This window comes from Pleurodeles waltl, chromosome 8 (assembly GCF_031143425.1).
Source record: "Pleurodeles waltl isolate 20211129_DDA chromosome 8, aPleWal1.hap1.20221129, whole genome shotgun sequence".
Taxonomy (NCBI): Eukaryota; Metazoa; Chordata; class Amphibia; order Caudata; family Salamandridae; genus Pleurodeles; species Pleurodeles waltl.
The window spans coordinates 466,292,237-466,310,281 of NC_090447.1; the positions used below are offsets into that span (position 1 = coordinate 466,292,237).

Consider the following 18,045-nt stretch of genomic DNA (forward strand, 5'->3'; position numbering starts at 1 on the left):
CTGTGAACTGATTTTCTAGGAACAGGGACTCTTTCAAGGCCCTAGTTTTGACGCACCATTGGTCAGTGTTGTTCATGGCTCTGCGCTTCTGGCGTTGCAAGTTGTGAAAAGAAACTGACATCAGCGTACCAGGGTGGTGCCTATATAGGATCTGCGACGACGTATCCGGTGCAGATGCTGACAGTGGATGCTGAGCCTATCAATGCCACCTAATGAGGAACAGGGATACTGCTCAATAAAAATTTCCAGATCCAGACTGGTGCCTGGGGGAAATATTAAGATCAAGAATCTGAAACAACTTATTGTCTCTACCAGATAAGGTGTTACCAAAGCTAAGTAACTTGTCTGCCTGGAGGGTTTTGGAATGTTGTGGGGGAAAGTGGATGGAAACCGTCATTAGAAGAAGCTGAATGAAGGAGTTGCTTTGCTGTTCCTCTCAAAGTGTGTCTGGAGATAAGTACTTGTGGAATAAAGAAGTTAGAAAATGCCTATGTGTAAGAATCATTGTTATACTATTGTCCAATGTCTCACTTCCTATGCTCAAATCTAATTGTTGAATTTTGCTGAAGACACCATAGCATTGCAAGTAGTATAAATTAGCAACATAAGTGTGCATGAGGACGCATGGCAAAGGTTGGCACTTGCCATAAATGAGTAATTAGAACATAAGGAAAGCGAAACAAGTTGTTACACAGCATGTCAGGACTTTTTAGTGAAAGGTTTTGGAAAAAAAATTATTTGTTTCAGACCCTGTACTGCTGGGCTTCTGCAGTGGTGATTCCGTAGTTTGCCTCTTATGTCTCGGAGTCCATCTTACAGTGTCTATGCAAACTAGAAGAAGTACAGCATCTTCAGCTTTTGATTGTCGGTGGAAGCGATAGTGAACACTCGCAAACTCCTGAGGGAGGTAGTATGGGGTACTCAACAGTGCAAAAACTGATTGTCCATCCCAGGTCTTTACTTGTAAGAAGAAAAATACTATAATGCATACTTGAAATAAATGCTACACACACGGTATAGGAAAGATGCAATTCATTGTTTTTGGTACTGAGGTTCGGTGACTTGTTTAACCACTTCATCCTCCCCCAGTACCTACGTCTGGTGTAGGCGGTTCCCACAGAGTCAAAGTACTAGCGAGATAAGGATGAGGTGCAGTTACTCCTTCTGATCTTGGCGAATCCTTCTCGACACTGACAAACCGGCATGACCAACAGTGATTTAAGCAGCCGATTTTACTGCGAATCTATACCATACTTAAATAATCAGCTAATGTTAATTGTAGTGTTTAATGCTAGGCTAGCCCTTCAGTATCCTGCAGAAAAGTGCGCTTTCAGGTGGCTCAAGTCCCCACAATGGGTTTCATCCATTGTCTTACTCATGCATTCACTCGCTCATTCACAGTACCATAACACAGTCGTCAATCTGTTACATACCAGAGCTATTGACGTTGCCAGTGCTTGTTTCACAGAGATTCGTTTTTGTACGTGTTGAAGTCCATGCTAGTTTTAAACTGTTTTTTACTTTTCACAGGTTCTTCCGTCCAACTGACCTGCAATGTATCTTATACAAGCGATGATTTTCCTGATTTTACTATGTCATGGTTAGTTAATAATTCCTACGCTGATGAATATTTTAACAACAGCCGAATGACTTTGAGAGAGGCTTTGTAAGTACATCAAGCAACACGTGAATGCGCTGTTAAAAAAAAAAAAATCTTACTGAATCTTCCTGTTTTTCCTATTCATGGATTAAAATGTGTGAAAATCTCAGTGGCAGAGCGCTGATGTAAAAATACTACCTTGGTTTTATTGGCTAGAACAGCATATTGTCAGTATTCAGAGAGTACTTCCATGAGTTAAACTTTGTTTGTGAAATATCTTATTTAAAAATATGTAAATATTTGTTACAAGTTAAACCCAGGTTAATTGAGAAGCTGAGCACTCTACAGAGAAGAAACAAAGGTGTTGGACATTGAATAGTATTATATACATGTGGTTGAAACTAAAAATGCTAAATCTATCATGTGTTTTAGAAAGGAGATTCGGAGCATGGTATTGAGGTGATACACAGCACAAGTTTTATTTATGTTATACAATCACACCTTTTACTCCTTTGCTCCCAGGCCTTTTCCATCTCCTGTGCCAAGCCTTCTTTGGCTATTTGGGGTAGTCCGCACTTAGACCCTTATAACTTTTTGTCCATATAAGGTATTCACGCCAAATTTGCATCTTTTTTTGCAACATTCTGGGAATTCTAAAGGTACCCTGAGTTTGTGGGTTCCCCTTCAGGAGACCAAGAAATTAGCCAAAATACAGCTAAAATTTGGGTTTTTGGGAAAAATGTGCTGCAGAACAAACCTGTTTTTTTCCCCTGCAAATGGCATTAGCTAAGTTTGCGGTTTTAAAATCACCATCTTCCCAGCTTTCAGGAACAGGCAGACTTGAATCAGAAGGCTACATTTTTCAACAGTTTTTGCATTTTACGAGTACATACCCAATTTTTTACTATTTTTTTGTGCTTTCAGCCTCTTTCCAATTAGTGATAGAAATGGGTGTGAAACTAATGGTAGATCCTGGACAACTAAACGTTTCAGAAAAGTAGACAGAATTCTGAAGTCAGCAAGGGGACAGTTGTTTAGATCCTTTAGGGTTTTCATATAAAAATTAACAGTTGACATAAACAATATTGGAATTGAGTTAAGAGAATCAGCCCTTTCTGTCCACGTTTTCTACTATAACTTTTGCCACTATGGAAGATTTTTGAAAGCAATATACTGTTAAGTTTGCTGGACCCTTCTGGTTGCAGGGATATATAAGGCTTGTAGGTTCATCAAGAACTTAAGGTACCCAGACCAATAAATAAGCTACACCGTGCAATGGCGTTTTATCATAGGGCTGACATACAGCAATTCATTTGGTAAAATATAGAGAGGGGAAAATGGGTATCAAGGAAACCTATGTATTTCCAATATGAGCAGAAGTTATGGAGTTTAGAAGCAGTGGTTATTTGCGTATCTCTGAATCCAGGGGTCCCCATAATAGCATGGGAATTACAGGGCATTTCTCAAAATGACTTATTTCTTACACATTATCTTACATTTGGAAGGAAAAAAATTTGAGAAAGACAATTGGCAATTACACTTGTTCTTCTATTCTGTGCTCCCCAAAGTCTCCTGATAAAAAATTGTACCTCACTTGTGTGAGTAGGCCTAGTGCCTGTGACAGGAAATGCTCCAAAACTCAACTTGGACACATCACATTTTTCCATTGAAACTGATGTGTTTAATGCAAAGTACCTAGCTGTGGATTTTGGGCTTTAGCTTAGCTGGCACTTAGGGAAACCTACCAAACCTATATTTTTTTTTAAACTAGACACCTAGGGGAATCCAGGATGCGGTGACTTGTGGGGCTCTCACTCGGTTCTGTCACCCAGAATCATTTGCAAACCACAACATTTGGCTAAAACACTTTTTCCTCACATTTCAGTGATAGAAAGTTCTGGGATCTGAGGGGAACCACAAACTTCCTTCCACCCAGCATTCCTCAAAAACATTTTTCTTCACATTTTGGTGATGGAAACTTCTGGAATTTGTGGGTAGCCACAAACGTCCTTCCACCCAGCATTCCCCCAAGTCTCCCAATGAAAATGATACCTCACTTGAGTGGGTAGGCCTAGTGCCCGTGACAGGAAACGCCCCAAAACTCAATGTGGACACACCAAAATTATCTATTACAAAACTAACAGTTTTTGCAAGGGGACGCGCCTGCGTTTTTTTGGTCCGGGCTTGGCGGTCATTTTGGAAAACCTACCAAACCCAGACATTTTTGAAAACTAGATACCTAGTGAAGTCCGGGGAGGTGTGGCTTGCATGGATCCCCTTTAGCAACACTAAAGGATTATGGACGGAGTGCTGACAATGCAAACCATGAGGAACAGGGTCGAGACTGATTTGCATATGGCTGGGTCCAAACTGGGGTGGCATGGTGAGCAAAAGAACGATGGATTAAACCCAGATCTGTGACTGGGGGGTGAGTGTTTGCATTGTTCAGCACTCCGTCTATCATCCTTTTGTGTTGCTAAAGTTGCATGGATCCCCAACATTTTCTTACCCAGAATCCCCTGTAAACCTAAAATTTAGCTAAAAAAAAAAAAAAAAAAGCACATTTTCCTCACATTTCTGTGTAAGATCACCACATCGGCACAACTTTCCTACCATCCAGCGTTGTTCAGTTTCTTAGCATTTATTAGGTTCACAAAAAATGATATGCTGCTTGTCCTGATTCACACTTTAGGGATTATCTACCAGTGGTTTCCTGTAATGCACCTGTAAGTGCGCTAATTAATCTGCCCATCTGTAGCCTTCCAGTGCTTAAACTGGCCAGGTACACACTTCTCAAAAACATTTTAGTAAATATATATTTATATCGTGCTTTACAGCATGGCACATTTATCTATACCATTACATACCTTTTAAAATGCAAAAAGTATATTTAAACCACAAGTTACTAAATGTTTCTTCGTTTCTTACGCAGCTCATCAGATTTAGCAGATGGCACCAAAGTGAAAACCCTGATTCTCGACATTGAAGCGGTAGAAAGAGACCTTTATGGACATAAGTTTGTCTGTTTTCTTGATGCCTTGACTGTTCGTTCTGAAGCATACATTATCTTACAACCACGAGGTATGTTTTGTCTTCCCTCTAAATTGTCTGTTAGAACGGGGGTGTAGCCTCCAGTGTTGCACCTGGGGACTATTGCTGGGAGGGCGCCCAACTACAACAGCCAAGTGCACACTGAAAGGGCACATAAATAATCATACTGGAGGTCCAGAGGTGAAGGAGTAATAAAGCGGAGTTCGATATTTTTCCCCATAACTTTTGCTATGCTTTCCAACACAGATCAAATGTCAATCTAGTCTTCTGACAAATTGCTGCTTATCCTTTTAAAATAAAGTTGCTTTTCTTTCGCTTACTGCAAAGCATTAGGACTTTGTAAAGTGAACTAAGTGAAAACCTTGCTGGTGTGAAAGGAAAGGCCGTTGGATAGCATTTACGTCTAAGCACAGCACAATTTAAACACCTATGAAAGAACTGTACACATTACAAAATAAGCAGGAAAGCACAAATTAAGAGGTTTTTTTTCCAATTCTAAAGTGTGTTGGAAACAAAGATTTTAATAGGGTCAAAACAAATCAAGACACTTTACTTGGTGACGTGCAAAAGACATATTCACAGAAACTCAATTTCAGCACATTATTGATTGTGCACTGTATAGCTTTATGATTACATTGCTATGTCTATGCAAATCTAGTGATAATTTCCATGTAAAACATGCTGTCTGTAAATTCAGTGGCTACCATATTATGCTTTAGTAATATAATTGTGATAGTGTGCTTCTAACTGCAACACCAGCTACATACCACATCCTTACCAATCTCCCGCTGAATGGGCGTGGCTCCTTTGCAACACATGCTCTTTATGCATTGCTTGGATTTTTCAGAATCCCCATGAGTTCAGTAGTGTAACTTTATTGGCAACACCACTGGTGTGAAAACTGTTCCATCACTGCTACCTAGTAGGGCCACAGTAGCTCTTACAGCACTGGGAGCTTGTGGTTAGCTCTGTCTTATTTCCTCTATCTGCAGGATTCAGACTATGGGCAGAAGAATCTACTCAAGCACTTGCGGTTGGGGGGAGGGGGCACAGCGATGGCCTCATTGCACGCACACTAAATGCCTGAGCAGTGTGCATGCTCACTTTTGTAAATGCAGTGTGCACATACGTTCCTGGATGGGTGACGCCATTAAAGGTAAAAAAAGAAGTTGTGCCAATGCAGCTGTGGCTTCTAAGGACAACAGTTGCAGTAATCACTATGTTTAGTCTTACGGGTGGAGGGCAGACGGTGTCAGTTAGTAAAAACATTGCTTGCTTAAGACAGAGTGGTGGAATCGAGAAAATGAATGATTTGATCATTGTGTGTTTCATTTTATGCTAACAAATGCACAGGTAATGTTAAACGACTTCTTGTGGTTTCTAGTGGGCTGTTCTGCGTTATTAAAACCACAAGGAATAAATATCCTTCTGAGACCGATGGAAACCAACCAGAACCTCAGAAAACAAAATATTGCTCCCCAGAGCAAGATATCAAGAGAGGGGGTACTCGAATAACTGTTATACACAGTACTGAGTAAAGTTTGTTGAGCCAACAAATTAACAGGGAGAGGTAAGGTAAGGGTCTGTGTTGGCTCTAAGAGCCCAGGAATGATCTGAGCCATGGGATCATTTGGCATGGAAATCATGCACCAAATATTCTGTATATATACGATGGTGTCTTTAAAGAATTAAAAAAAGAATATTTCTTTGACACAAACTTAGAAACATCCTCGACCCACACGCACGTGTTCTCTCTCTCTCTCTCTCTCTCTCTCTCTCACTCACACACACACACACACACACACACACACACACACCCCTCCCCCCCCCCCCCCCCCCCTCCCAATTCAGTTGCTATCTGCACGCATATATGGACTATGGGACAGACGTACAAAGCATTTTTCTGGTCTAAAACGGTCCAATTCTGTGAATCAGGCCATTTGCGACTGAGAAAATGCTTATTCTAATGTACAAAAGGCTAAATGATATTTGATATTCAGTATTTGGAAGTGTGAGAAAGTAGCCTGTTTCTAGCATGGTTACCCCCATTTGTGGCCTGTTTGTCAGTGTGTTTTTAGTGTCTCACTGGGATCCTCTTAGCCAGGACCCCAGTGCTCATAGTTAAAACCCTATTTGTCAGTGTGTTTTGCCTGTCTCACTGGGATCCTGCTAGCCAGGACCCCAGTGCTTATAGTTTGTGGCCTATGTGTGTTGTCAGAATGCTTAACTGTGTCACTGAAGTTCTGCTAACCAGAACTCCAGTGCTTATGCTCTCTCTACTTACCATATTTGTCACTATAGTTTAGTGACACCATATTTCAATTCTAATTGGCACACTGGACCCCACCTTATAAGTCCCTAGTATATGGTACTTAGGCACCCAGGGCATTGGGGTTAGAGGAGATCCTCATGGGCCGCAGCATTTCTTTTGCCACCCATAAGGAGCTCAGACAAACCTTTCTTCAGAACTGCTACTGCAGCCTGAGTGAAATAGTGTGCATACTATTTCACAGCCATTTTCACTGCACTTAACTAACTTATTAGTCACCTATATGCCTAACCTTCATTTACTGAAGGCTAGGTGCAAAGTTACTGTGTGTGAGGGCACCCTTGTACAAGCAAAGGTGCCCCCACATTGTCCAGGGCCAAGGCCCCGGACTTGGTGAGTGCGGGGATACCATTACACGTGTGCATTGCATATATGTTAATACATATATGTAGCTTCACAATGGTAACTCCGAATATGGCCATGTGAGGTGTCTAAGATCATGGAAATGTCCCCCCCCCATTCGAAATTTGGTATTGGCAGGCCAATCCCATGCACCCTGGGGGCTTCACCATGGCCCCCCAGTACTGCCAAACCAGCTCTCTGAGGTTTCCACTGCAGCACCAGCTGCTGCCACCTCACAGACGGGTTGCTGCCCTCCTGGAGACTGAGCAGCTCAATCCCAGGAAGGCAGAACAATGCATTTCCTTTGGGAGGAGGGTGTTACACCCTCTACCTTTGGAAATAGGTGTTACAGGCTTGGGAGGGGCAGCCTCCCAGAGCCTCTGGTAAATGCTTTGAAGGGCACAGATGGTGCCCTCCTTGCATAAGCCAGTCTACACTGGTTCAGGGACCCCCCAGTCCCTGCTCTGGCGCAAAACTGGACAAAGGAAAGGAGAGTGACCACTCCCCTGTCCATCACCACCCCGGGGTGGTGCCCAGAGCTCCTCCAGTGTGTCCCTGGCATTAGCCATCTTGGATTCCAAAGTGTGGGGACACTCTGGAGACATCTCAGTGGCCAGTGTGAGCAGGTGACGTAAGAGACCCCTCCTGATAGGTGCATACCTGGGTAGGTAGCCAATCCCACACCAAGGGCTATTTAGGGTCTCTCCTCTGGGTGTTTCCTCAGATTCAGCTTGCAAGACTCCTCCAGGAATCCTCTGCATCCTCTGCTTCAGCTTCTGACCGTCGGATCAACCGCAGACTGCTCTAGGAACCAATGTAACTGCAGCAAAGTATCCAGGATGATTCCTGTGACCTGCAACTTCAGCTCCAGCCAGCATTTGCAACAGTTTCCAAGGTGTGCACGCTCTGAGGACTGCCTGTCTTCACCCTGCACCAGAATAACCAAAGGAATCCCCTGTGGAGTGATGGAGTCACTTCCCTGATTCTGCAGGCACCCTTCTGCACCGACGACCGGTACGCTGGGACTCCTCTCCTGACGTCGAGCATGCTCCCTGGAACACAGGTGGTGGACCGACGTGACCCAGACTGTCCTAAGGTCCAACTGTCCGAATTTGGTAGAGGTAAGAGCTTGCCCTCCATGTGCTGTGACAGTACCCCTGTGCACCACGTCTTCTCCAGCTCCTTGGGCTTCTTTGCACTTCTTCCAAGAATCCTTCATGCACAGTGTAGCCCAGGTCCCCAGCACTTCATCCTGTGATGCACAACTCGCTGAGTTGTTCTCCGGTGGCATTGGACCTTCCTTTGTAGTGCTGCGACGACCGCACTTTACATCTTCTTTGCCCCCGTGTTCTGGGACTCCCGTGGGTGCTGCCTCGTCTTCTGAGGACTCTCTGAAGTGCTGAGATCCCCCTTTGTCTCCTCAGTCCGAGTTGAGACCCCCAGGTCCCTCCTGGGTCCAAGCAGCTCCTTTCTGACGCAAACCGCGTACTTGCTTGAACCACGGCTTGTTGGCGGAATCCAGCGACACAAACAGCCTGCATCGAACAACTTGACGTGGGACCTCATTGCACCAAGCAGGAACCCACAGCCATCTTCTTTGGTGCTCTTCTGTACTGATCTTCTTACTGGAAAATCCACTTTTGCACCATCTTCTAGATTGGCAGGGGCTCCTGTCCTTCCTGGACTCTTCTTCGACTTCTGGACTTGGTCTCCTCTCTCCACATGTCTTCAGGTTCAGGAATCCATTGTTCGTTGATTGCAGTCTTGCTTGGCTCTTGCAAAATCTCTTATCACGACTTGTAGTGTGTACTGAGGAAACTTGCTGTACTTTACTCCTGCTTTCCTGGGCTCTAGGGTGGGGTACTTTATTTACCTTTGGTGTTTTCCTACATTCCCAGAGCCCCTCTACACACTATACTTGCCTAGGGGGGAAATTCGTGATTCGCATTCCACTATATTAGTGTATGGTTTGTGTTGCCCCTAGGCCCTTTGCAATCTATTGTATTTTCTACTATTTGCAATATTCTGACTGTTTACTTAACTGATTTTGGTTACTAGTGTATATATTGTGTATAATACTTAACTCCAGAAGGAGTATTAACCTCTAAGATATTTTTGGCCTTGTGTCGCTAAAATAAAGTACCTTTATTTTTGGTAACACTGAGTATTGTCTTTTATTGTGTATAAGTACTGTGTAACTATAGTGGTATTGTAGGAGCTTTGCATGTCTCCTAGTTCAGCCTAAGCTGCTCTGCTACAGCTACCTCTAGACATCCTAAGCTGCTAGAACACTGCCTACATTTCACTAATAAGGGATAACTGGGCCTAGTATAAGGTGTAAGTACCTTAGCTACCCAGTACAAACCAGGCCAGCCTCCTACAGGAAGGGGCGTGTTTAGGGCATCCCTTCTAAATAACAAATCAGTATGGTATGTTTTACTGTTTTGTGACAGAATTCCCACCTAAAACAGTAGTACTCTACCACCAGTTTAAAATTGGTGGTAACTCATTTGTAAAGGGGAAGGGGTCCCAAGCGACCCCCTTCGAGAATGTAAATATTATTTTTTTAAGAGCAGGCAGTGGTTTTATTTTAAGGAAAACAGGCAGCATTTAAAAAAAATGCTTTACGAGAAAAAAAACAATCATAGATATGGTCTGCTAATGCAAGCTGGCCACCATCCCTGTGATGGCTCCTATTTCTAATGGGTCGCAGGTTGTGACCTACCTCATTAATATGCATAAGGTAGGTCTACAAGTAACTCACTAGGAATTGCTAATGACGCTCAAAAGAGTTTCAGAGAGAATCTCAATAAAGAAATCTGTATTCCTAATGTTACTACATTTGGCCTTATATTCTTACTTTACAGGGAACATTATAGTCTCATAATAATGTCAAACATGAGAGATTTCTGTACAGCACACATCCTCACACATTTCAAGGTTTTCTCTGTTGCAGTAATGAAAAAGATAGGAGGCACTGTAGCATAAAATAATTGTCACAAATCGTACAATTTAGTCATGTGGACAGCCAGGTTTGGTGACAGGTTTTCTGGTCTCACTTTCTGTGATTCAGCCACTTGTTTGGTATGCCTTTCTCACTCTTGTTTGATATCAAAGTTTAATGCTTTGTCTTTCATTCCTGGTTCATGAGGTTCGAATGGGGGTAGCTGGCAGAAGCCACAAAAAAGCTCAGTTCAGTTTGGGCTCGAGGGATACAGAGGACCTTGATCTGAAACAGAGCCTCACCTCTGACTTGAGCCTTAGGTGGCTCACCCACCTCTGTACTTTGCTCTGGGAATCCTGTGCCTGATATAAGCTTAGATGTGGCTTCTGCTGTTGTGATACCTGTTTTGTAAGTGAGGATACCTTAGCTGGCGACCATATTATACCTGTGGTGAATGTGAGAGGAACTTACACTGCTGGCAAATGCTGCACATTGTGTGTGTGTGTGTGTGTGTGTGTTTGCACACCTGCTTGGAATGCTGTTGCAGATGTTCTCTAATGTTCTGTATAGGAAAGGGAAGCGTGCATTGTTTCTGACAAGATCAATATGTTTTATGGATGTGAAGGAAACATGTACTCCTGCCTTGTGCTGTACCTGTTTTGTGTGTGGAAATCTTGCTATCCGTGCGAGTCAAAAATGCACTTACACACACCAGTGCTGTTCCTTAAATTCTTACCTTAATGTGAAATGCTGCTTCTTTGTTTTATCTAAGGGGGCTGTTAAAGGTGGCTGCTCAGTGGCATTCATGCTTCATGTCTATGTAGGAAGCTTGCACTGTCCCTGCATTATCACATTTGTTCCCTGTCTTTCAGGAAAAATATTGTGATATCCTTTGCAGTGCTGTATGTCGTATGAGTGTGACCCGAGGAGCCCCGACACTATTTCTGTGTTTTAAGTCTGACCAAAAGACTGTTTTGGATGTCTCACCAGCCTCAGGTTTTCTAAAAAGAAAAAACTACATAATCTTGCTTAGAGAAAATAGGATTTAGGTAAGCCCACTTCTCTTATTCAATAGACAGAGCATTTGTTGCATATTAGCTCAGCCCTTCATAGCAGCATACATGCAACTAGGCAGGAAAGCAGACCTCTTCAGCCAAAGGCTTTGTTGCCATTGTTTGGTTCTGCCTAGTAGACAACCTCTGGTCTTTAGGATGTCGGGAAGTCCGAGGAACAGTATTTTGCCTGCTTACTCTGTTACTCCTAATTTTGATAAGTCTGACCTCAGGAGATATTTCCTTTAGTCTCCCTTCCCCCCACACACAGCAGCTCACCTGCAAATGCAAATTAGTGCTAATTGAGTAGTGAGAGTACCAGCAGCACTGCTACTATTGGTACTGGATCACAACTTTCTAATGCAGAGCTCCTGGCTTCATTTGTGCAAACTTCTAAACCATGCCATCATCATGAAGCAGTATTCTGTATGCTAAATCGGCTGTTTTTTTTTTTTTTATACTGGTCCAAGATGGCAGACCAGTGCGATGCTATACTTTTACATTTTTTTTTTTTATTGAAGCACATGCCGTCCACAATTTTCTTGATTTCTTCCTTTCACCACCTTGTTTCTTAGAATGCAAGTGAGACTTTTTTTTTGTTGATGCTATGGCTATTCCCTGCAAAAGTCCACAACGATTAGGTGCACATAGTCTGCAGTGCTGCTCCAAGTGTAATTTATGGGAGATTAGATAACCTTTGTTGACATTCAGGCTTTAATTTAACTTATTTCTAAATCTTTGATTTACACTAATGGACCAATTCGCCAGATACTTAATCTGTGCCTCCTATGCCACCATTTGTCCAAACTCTGCTCCTTCATAATGAGTGGTATACCTGTGTGTGAGAAGTGTTCTTTAATGAGTGCAAGATAGCCACCATGGTGTGTGAGTGTATTGTGAGGGATGTCCCTGTGTAAATGTAGGACTATAATTGTCTTTTGTGAGTGCAGGGTAAGTGGTCTGGAGGTTGAAGGTTGTCTCCGTGTGAGACCAGAGTGAGGTGTATGTCTATTTGGAAGCAGTACGAGGGACGTGCATATAAAAGGGCAGCAGTGAGACTGTGAGGTTCCAACATGTTATATATTTAGTGTACATGCACTTTACAGGGGCCACACCTTTACACCATTTAACCTTTGGTAATGATTTTTAGGGTTATGGGTTTAACTTGCAGGAATGCAATGCATGGATTGTATGTACGAGAATGGAAGTGAATTTTGAAATGGCAGATACAGACTCTGTCAAAGGAGGTTTGAGAAGTGTCGGGGCCAGCAGAGAGACTGAGATTACAACCCCGTGAGGGAGCCCAGTTAGTTTGTTTGCACTATGTCCCGTTGCAACCTTGATATGCCATTGCTTGAGCATCCGGTGTGCTAGATGAACTTATTTCAAAAACTCCAGCAGTCCATCCTCACAAGTTGTGGTCCCTTGTTTTCCTAATATAGTCACATTCATGCGACATTTATATGGAAGTTGAAAACAAACAGGTGGCACTTTGTAAACTGTTGTCCTTGTTTGTAGTCCTGCCACTAGCTCGGTTTACTGTGCAATTTATTTCTTAACAATGAAAAATCCGTACCTGTTCCCTTGTTCTATTGTATGATTGTTGTTCTACCTTAATATATGTAGCCTGTGCAGAGATACAGATTTATTTTTTGCCGCATTTGGGAAGATCTGAAGAAATCTTGTCGACTTCAAACTGTTTTGCTCTGCAACTTCTAAATCAAAATTGTGTTTTGGAACAATTTGTTGAATCCTTAATTAACGCTAACAAAATGGTTCTGCTTAAGGCTTGCTTTTCAGAAAAAACGTTTAGTGTTCTTTTCCTCAATTCCATTATGCATTAAAAAAAAAAATATTGAAAAAGTAAACGTGGGGGAGAAAAATTTCGTAAATGTTTGCCTTTGTACAGAATGCCGAAGTGATTTGCAGAAGATAAACATGGAGAGAAAATCTTTATACATTCTGTAGCTCGGTTATGTTTAGAGTGAAAAGTAGCTCACTTTCCAATGGAAATTATCTCACAGTGTGTAACAAAAGGCTGCCAAGGAGAAGGGTAACCAGGAAACTTTACAAAATAAGCCAGCGGGAAAAAAAATCTTTAGGCACCTCTTGCTTTTCCCCAGGACTCCTGTGTTTGCTTCTCCAAATTAGAACTTGACTTTGTGCCAGACCCTCGAGTATCTGCCCAATCGACCCCATATATATTTTTTGTAGCTGTTTGAATTGTTTCACTGACGAGCAGGTTTCCATGAACATAAGTTTATTCACAAAGACACATTATCAGGAATAAATTAGGCATTGCATCAGTTTGTGGGTTCATTTCTGTCCTAAGTGTATCCGGAATCACTCCGATGTGCCATCTTCACTCTGGCTTGCTGCATAGATCTGCAAAGTTTCTGCTTAACACTCCCCAAGTCTGGCGGAAGAGCTCTGCATCAGACTCAAATTCACTGTTTTTAACATTTCATTCATACTTTATAACTGTTGCATTTGGTGGTTATGTTCGAAGCAGTTTGCTTTCAAAGTTCAATTTGCATGTAGTGTGCCTTGTTTTGATGATAGCAACTGTATTATATGAAGTTGCCTGACAGCGGAGAGCAGCAAAGAACCATCTATCATACTCTGATATTTCCCGAGAAAACAGCTATCAATTATATCCTGTAAGGCACCCACCCATTTTTAGGCAAAATGTTACTATGCTATTCCTAGCTTTTTCCAGTGCCTTGTTTGTATCACCTCCCCTTAGGTGTTTTTCCGACTATTTTTCCACATTGTTTTATGTAGCAAGCTTTACCTCTGAGCATGTTGGCTCACTTCACACAGAGCGACTAAACTTATGGTATTGGTGGATCAAGTTCTAATTAAGTGAACCATAACAGCATAGTCTCAGTCTCTCATTCATTTATATATATGTATCATTTATTTTTTATTAGCTATCTTATATAATGCCTCCAACCCAATTGGGATACCAAAGCGCTTACCGGAACCAAAGTACATGTCAGGGCTTACAGACGTGTTCGGTGGCATGTGTAGCTGCAGATACACATGCTGTGCATAGTCCGCCGTCTGGTGTTGGGCTCGGAGTGTTACAAGTTGTTTTTCTTCGAAGAAGTCTTTTCGAGTCACGAGACCGAGGGACTCCTCCTACTTTGGTTCCATTGCGCATGGGCGTCGACTCCATCTTAGATTGTTTTTTTTCCGCCATCGGGTTCGGACGTGTTCCTTTTCGCTCCGTGTTTCGGGTCGGAAAGTTAGTCAGAATCTCGGAAAAATACGTCGGTATTGTTTCGTTCGGTATCGGGATAGATTAGAATCGACACCGAATCTTGAAGAGCTCAGGTAGCCCTTCTGGGTATTTTCGATCCCCCGTCGGGGCCTGGTCGGCCCGACCGCGTGCAACATCGAGACTGATGGAACGGACCCCGTTCCGATTCTGTCCTAAATGTCACAATAAATATCCTTATACGGACCAACATTTGGTCTGTAACTTGTGCCTGTCCCCCGAGCACAAGGAGGAGACGTGTGAGGCCTGTCGCGCGTTTCGGTCGAGAAAAACACTCCGAGACCGAAGAGCCAGGAGGTTGCAGATGGCGTCCACGCCGACAGGACAACAAAGGTTCGAGGAGGAGGAAGAAGAAGAACCTTTCTCCATCCACGAGTCGGATTCCGAAGAATTCGACGTCGAAGAGCAACCAACCGTGAGTAAGACGTCGAAACAAAGACCCCACAAAAAAACAGACAAAGCCCAGGGGACGCCACTGCCAACAGGCCATGGCTTAACCCATAAAGTAGGTGACCGTCCATCGGCACCGAAAAAGGGCGAGCTGGTGCCGAAGTCGTCCGACTCCGGTCGAGACACAGGCACGCAGCAATCTCGGGACCGAGAGAGTGGTGCAGAAAAGGGTCGACACCGAGATAGCAGCACCGAAGCTGCTCGGCACAGAGACAGCGGCACCAAAGCTGCTCGGCACAGAGACAGCGGCACCGAAGATGGTCGGCACCGAGAGGGCACGACACCGAAGAGAAGAAAAATCTTGTCGGAGCCGAAAAAAACTAAAGACACGGTTTCGGTGCCAAAACACCCAGCAACCGAACCGAAAACCAGTTCCTACTCAGAGGAACAATCACTGTCCTCCCAACTAAAAAGACACAGATTTGAGGAGGAATTACAAACAACAGAAGTAGATCATACGCAAAAGCGGATCTTTATCCAAAAGGATACAGGGAAGATCAGCACTCTTCCCCCAATCAGAAGGAAAAGGAAGCTTGACTTTCAGCAACAAGACAAGTGCCCACAAGCAAAGGTGGTAAAGAAGGTAACTCCACCACCCTCTCCACCACCGTCAACTCATGTATCACCGGCACAGACTCCACCACAATCACCAGCTCATACCACCATGAGCCAAGATGATCAGGATGCATGGGACCTCTATGACGCTCCAGTATCGGACAATAGCCCAGAGTCGTACCCAACTAAACCCTCACCACCTGAGGACAGTACAGCATATGCACAGGTGGTAGCTAGGACAGCCGAATTTCATAATGTATCGCTACATTCGGAGCCTATCGAGGATGACTTCCTCTTTAACACCCTGTCCTCCACCCATAGCCATTATCAAAGCCTTCCTATGCTCCCGGGAATGCTAAGGCACGCTAAACAGATTTTTAAGGAGCCAGTTAAAAGCAGAGCAATAACTCCAAGGGTGGAGAAAAAATACAAGGCACCGCCCACAGACCCTGCTTTTATCACGTCACAACTGACACCAGATTCAGTAGTCGTAGGAGCAGCTCGTAAAAGAGCCAACTCGCAAACATCAGGCGACGCACCACCTCCGGACAAGGAGAGCCGCAAGTTTGATGCAGCTGGGAAAAGGGTTGCAGCACAAGCTGCAAATCAGTGGCGCATCGCCAACTCGCAAGCACTCCTAGCGCGATACGACAGTGCCCATTGGGACGAGATGCAGCATTTCATCGAGCACCTCCCCAAAGAATTCCAAAAACGAGCGCAACAAGTGGTTGAAGAGGGACAAAATATCTCCAACAACCAGATTCGTTCTTCTATGGATGCAGCAGCAAAAACAATAAATACTGCTGTGACGATAAGGAGGCACGCATGGCTGCGCACATCTGGCTTCAAACCTGAGTGGACACTGCAATTGAAAAATTAAAGAAGGACACGGACACAGCCAAAGCCATGGGCGCACTCTATTCCCCGCAGGGCAGAGGCACATTTGGCACATTTTGCAAAACAGCTTTCAGAGGGGGGTTTCGGGGTCAAGCCACAGAAGCCAGCACCTCACAAACAAGACCACCTACCTACCAGGGACACTATCAAAGGGGAGGCTTTCGGGGCCAATACAGAGGGGGCCAATTCCCAAGAAACCGGGGAAAATTTCAAGGTCCCAAAACCCCTCAAAATAAACAGTGACTCACAAGTCACACAACCCCTTCACACAACACCAGTGGGGGGAAGACTAAGCCAGTTCTACAAATCTTGGGAGGAAATAACAACAGACACTTGGGTCTTAGCAATTATCCAACATGGTTATTGCATAGAATTTCTCCAACTCCCTCCAAACGTCCCACCAAAAACACACAATATGTCAAAACAGCATATAGACCTTCTAGGACTAGAAGTTCAAGCATTACTGCAAAAAGACGCAATAGAATTAGTACCAAGTCCACAAAAGAACACAGGAGTTTACTCACTGTACTTTCTAATACCAAAGAAGGACAAAACTCTGAGACCAATATTAGATCTCAGAACACTAAACACCTACATCAAATCAGACCACTTTCACATGGTCACGCTACAAGACGTAATACCACTGCTGAAACAGCAAGACTACATGACAACGTTCGATCTAAAAGACGCGTATTTCCATATACTGATACATCCCTCGCACAGGAAATACCTAAGGTTCGTATTCGAAGGAATACATTACCAATTCAAAGTGTTGCCATTCGGAATAACAACAGCGCCAAGAGTCTTTACAAAATGTCTAGCAGTAGTAGCTGCACACATCAGGAGGCAGCAAATACACGTGTTCCCGTACCTAGACGATTGGCTAATCAAGACCAACTCGCTAACAAAGTGTTCACACCACACAGATTATGTCATACAAACCCTTTACAAGCTGGGTTTCTCCATCAACTATGCAAAGTCACACCTTTTGCCGTGTCAAACACAGCAATACTTAGGAGCGACAATCAACACAACAAAAGGAATAGCCACTCCAAGTCCACAAAGGGTTCAAAATTTTCACAAGGTGATACAAGCGATGTATCCAACTCAAAAGATACATGCAAAGATGGTATTAAAACTCCTAGGCATGATGTCCTCATGCATAGCCATTGTCCCAAACGCAAGATTGCACATGCAGCCCTTACAACAGTGCCTAGCATCACAATGGTCACATGCACAGGGTCAAATTCTAGATCTGGTGTTGATAGACCGCCAAACATACATCTCGCTTCTATGGTGGAACAGTACAAATTTAAACAAAGGGCGGCCTTTCCAAGACCCAGTGCCACAATACGTGATAACAACAGATGCTTCCATGACAGGGTGGGGAGCACACCTCAATCAACACAGCATCCAAGGACAATGGGACGTACATCAAAAAAAGTTTCATATAAATCACCTAGAACTGTTAGCAGTATTTCTAGCATTGAAAGCATTCCAACCCATGATAACACACAAATACATTCTTGTCAAAACAGACAA

At 43.5% G+C, this 18,045-nt stretch overlaps 1 protein-coding gene across 4 annotated transcripts in view; it reads left to right on the forward strand.

Annotated features, from left to right (window-relative positions):
• The window catches only part of IL1R1 (interleukin 1 receptor type 1), a 257,715-nt gene that overhangs the window by 180,610 nt on the left and 59,060 nt on the right, over positions 1-18,045 (forward strand). For 2 of the 4 annotated variants that reach the window (XM_069204428.1, XM_069204429.1), the window contains exons 8-9: positions 1,531-1,666; positions 4,533-4,681. In XM_069204428.1, coding sequence (XP_069060529.1) covers positions 1,531-1,666; positions 4,533-4,681 — 285 coding nt within the window. The remainder of the gene's footprint in view (positions 1-1,530; positions 1,667-4,532; positions 4,682-18,045) is intronic. The other 2 variants (XM_069204431.1, XM_069204430.1) reach the window with 1 other exon arrangement.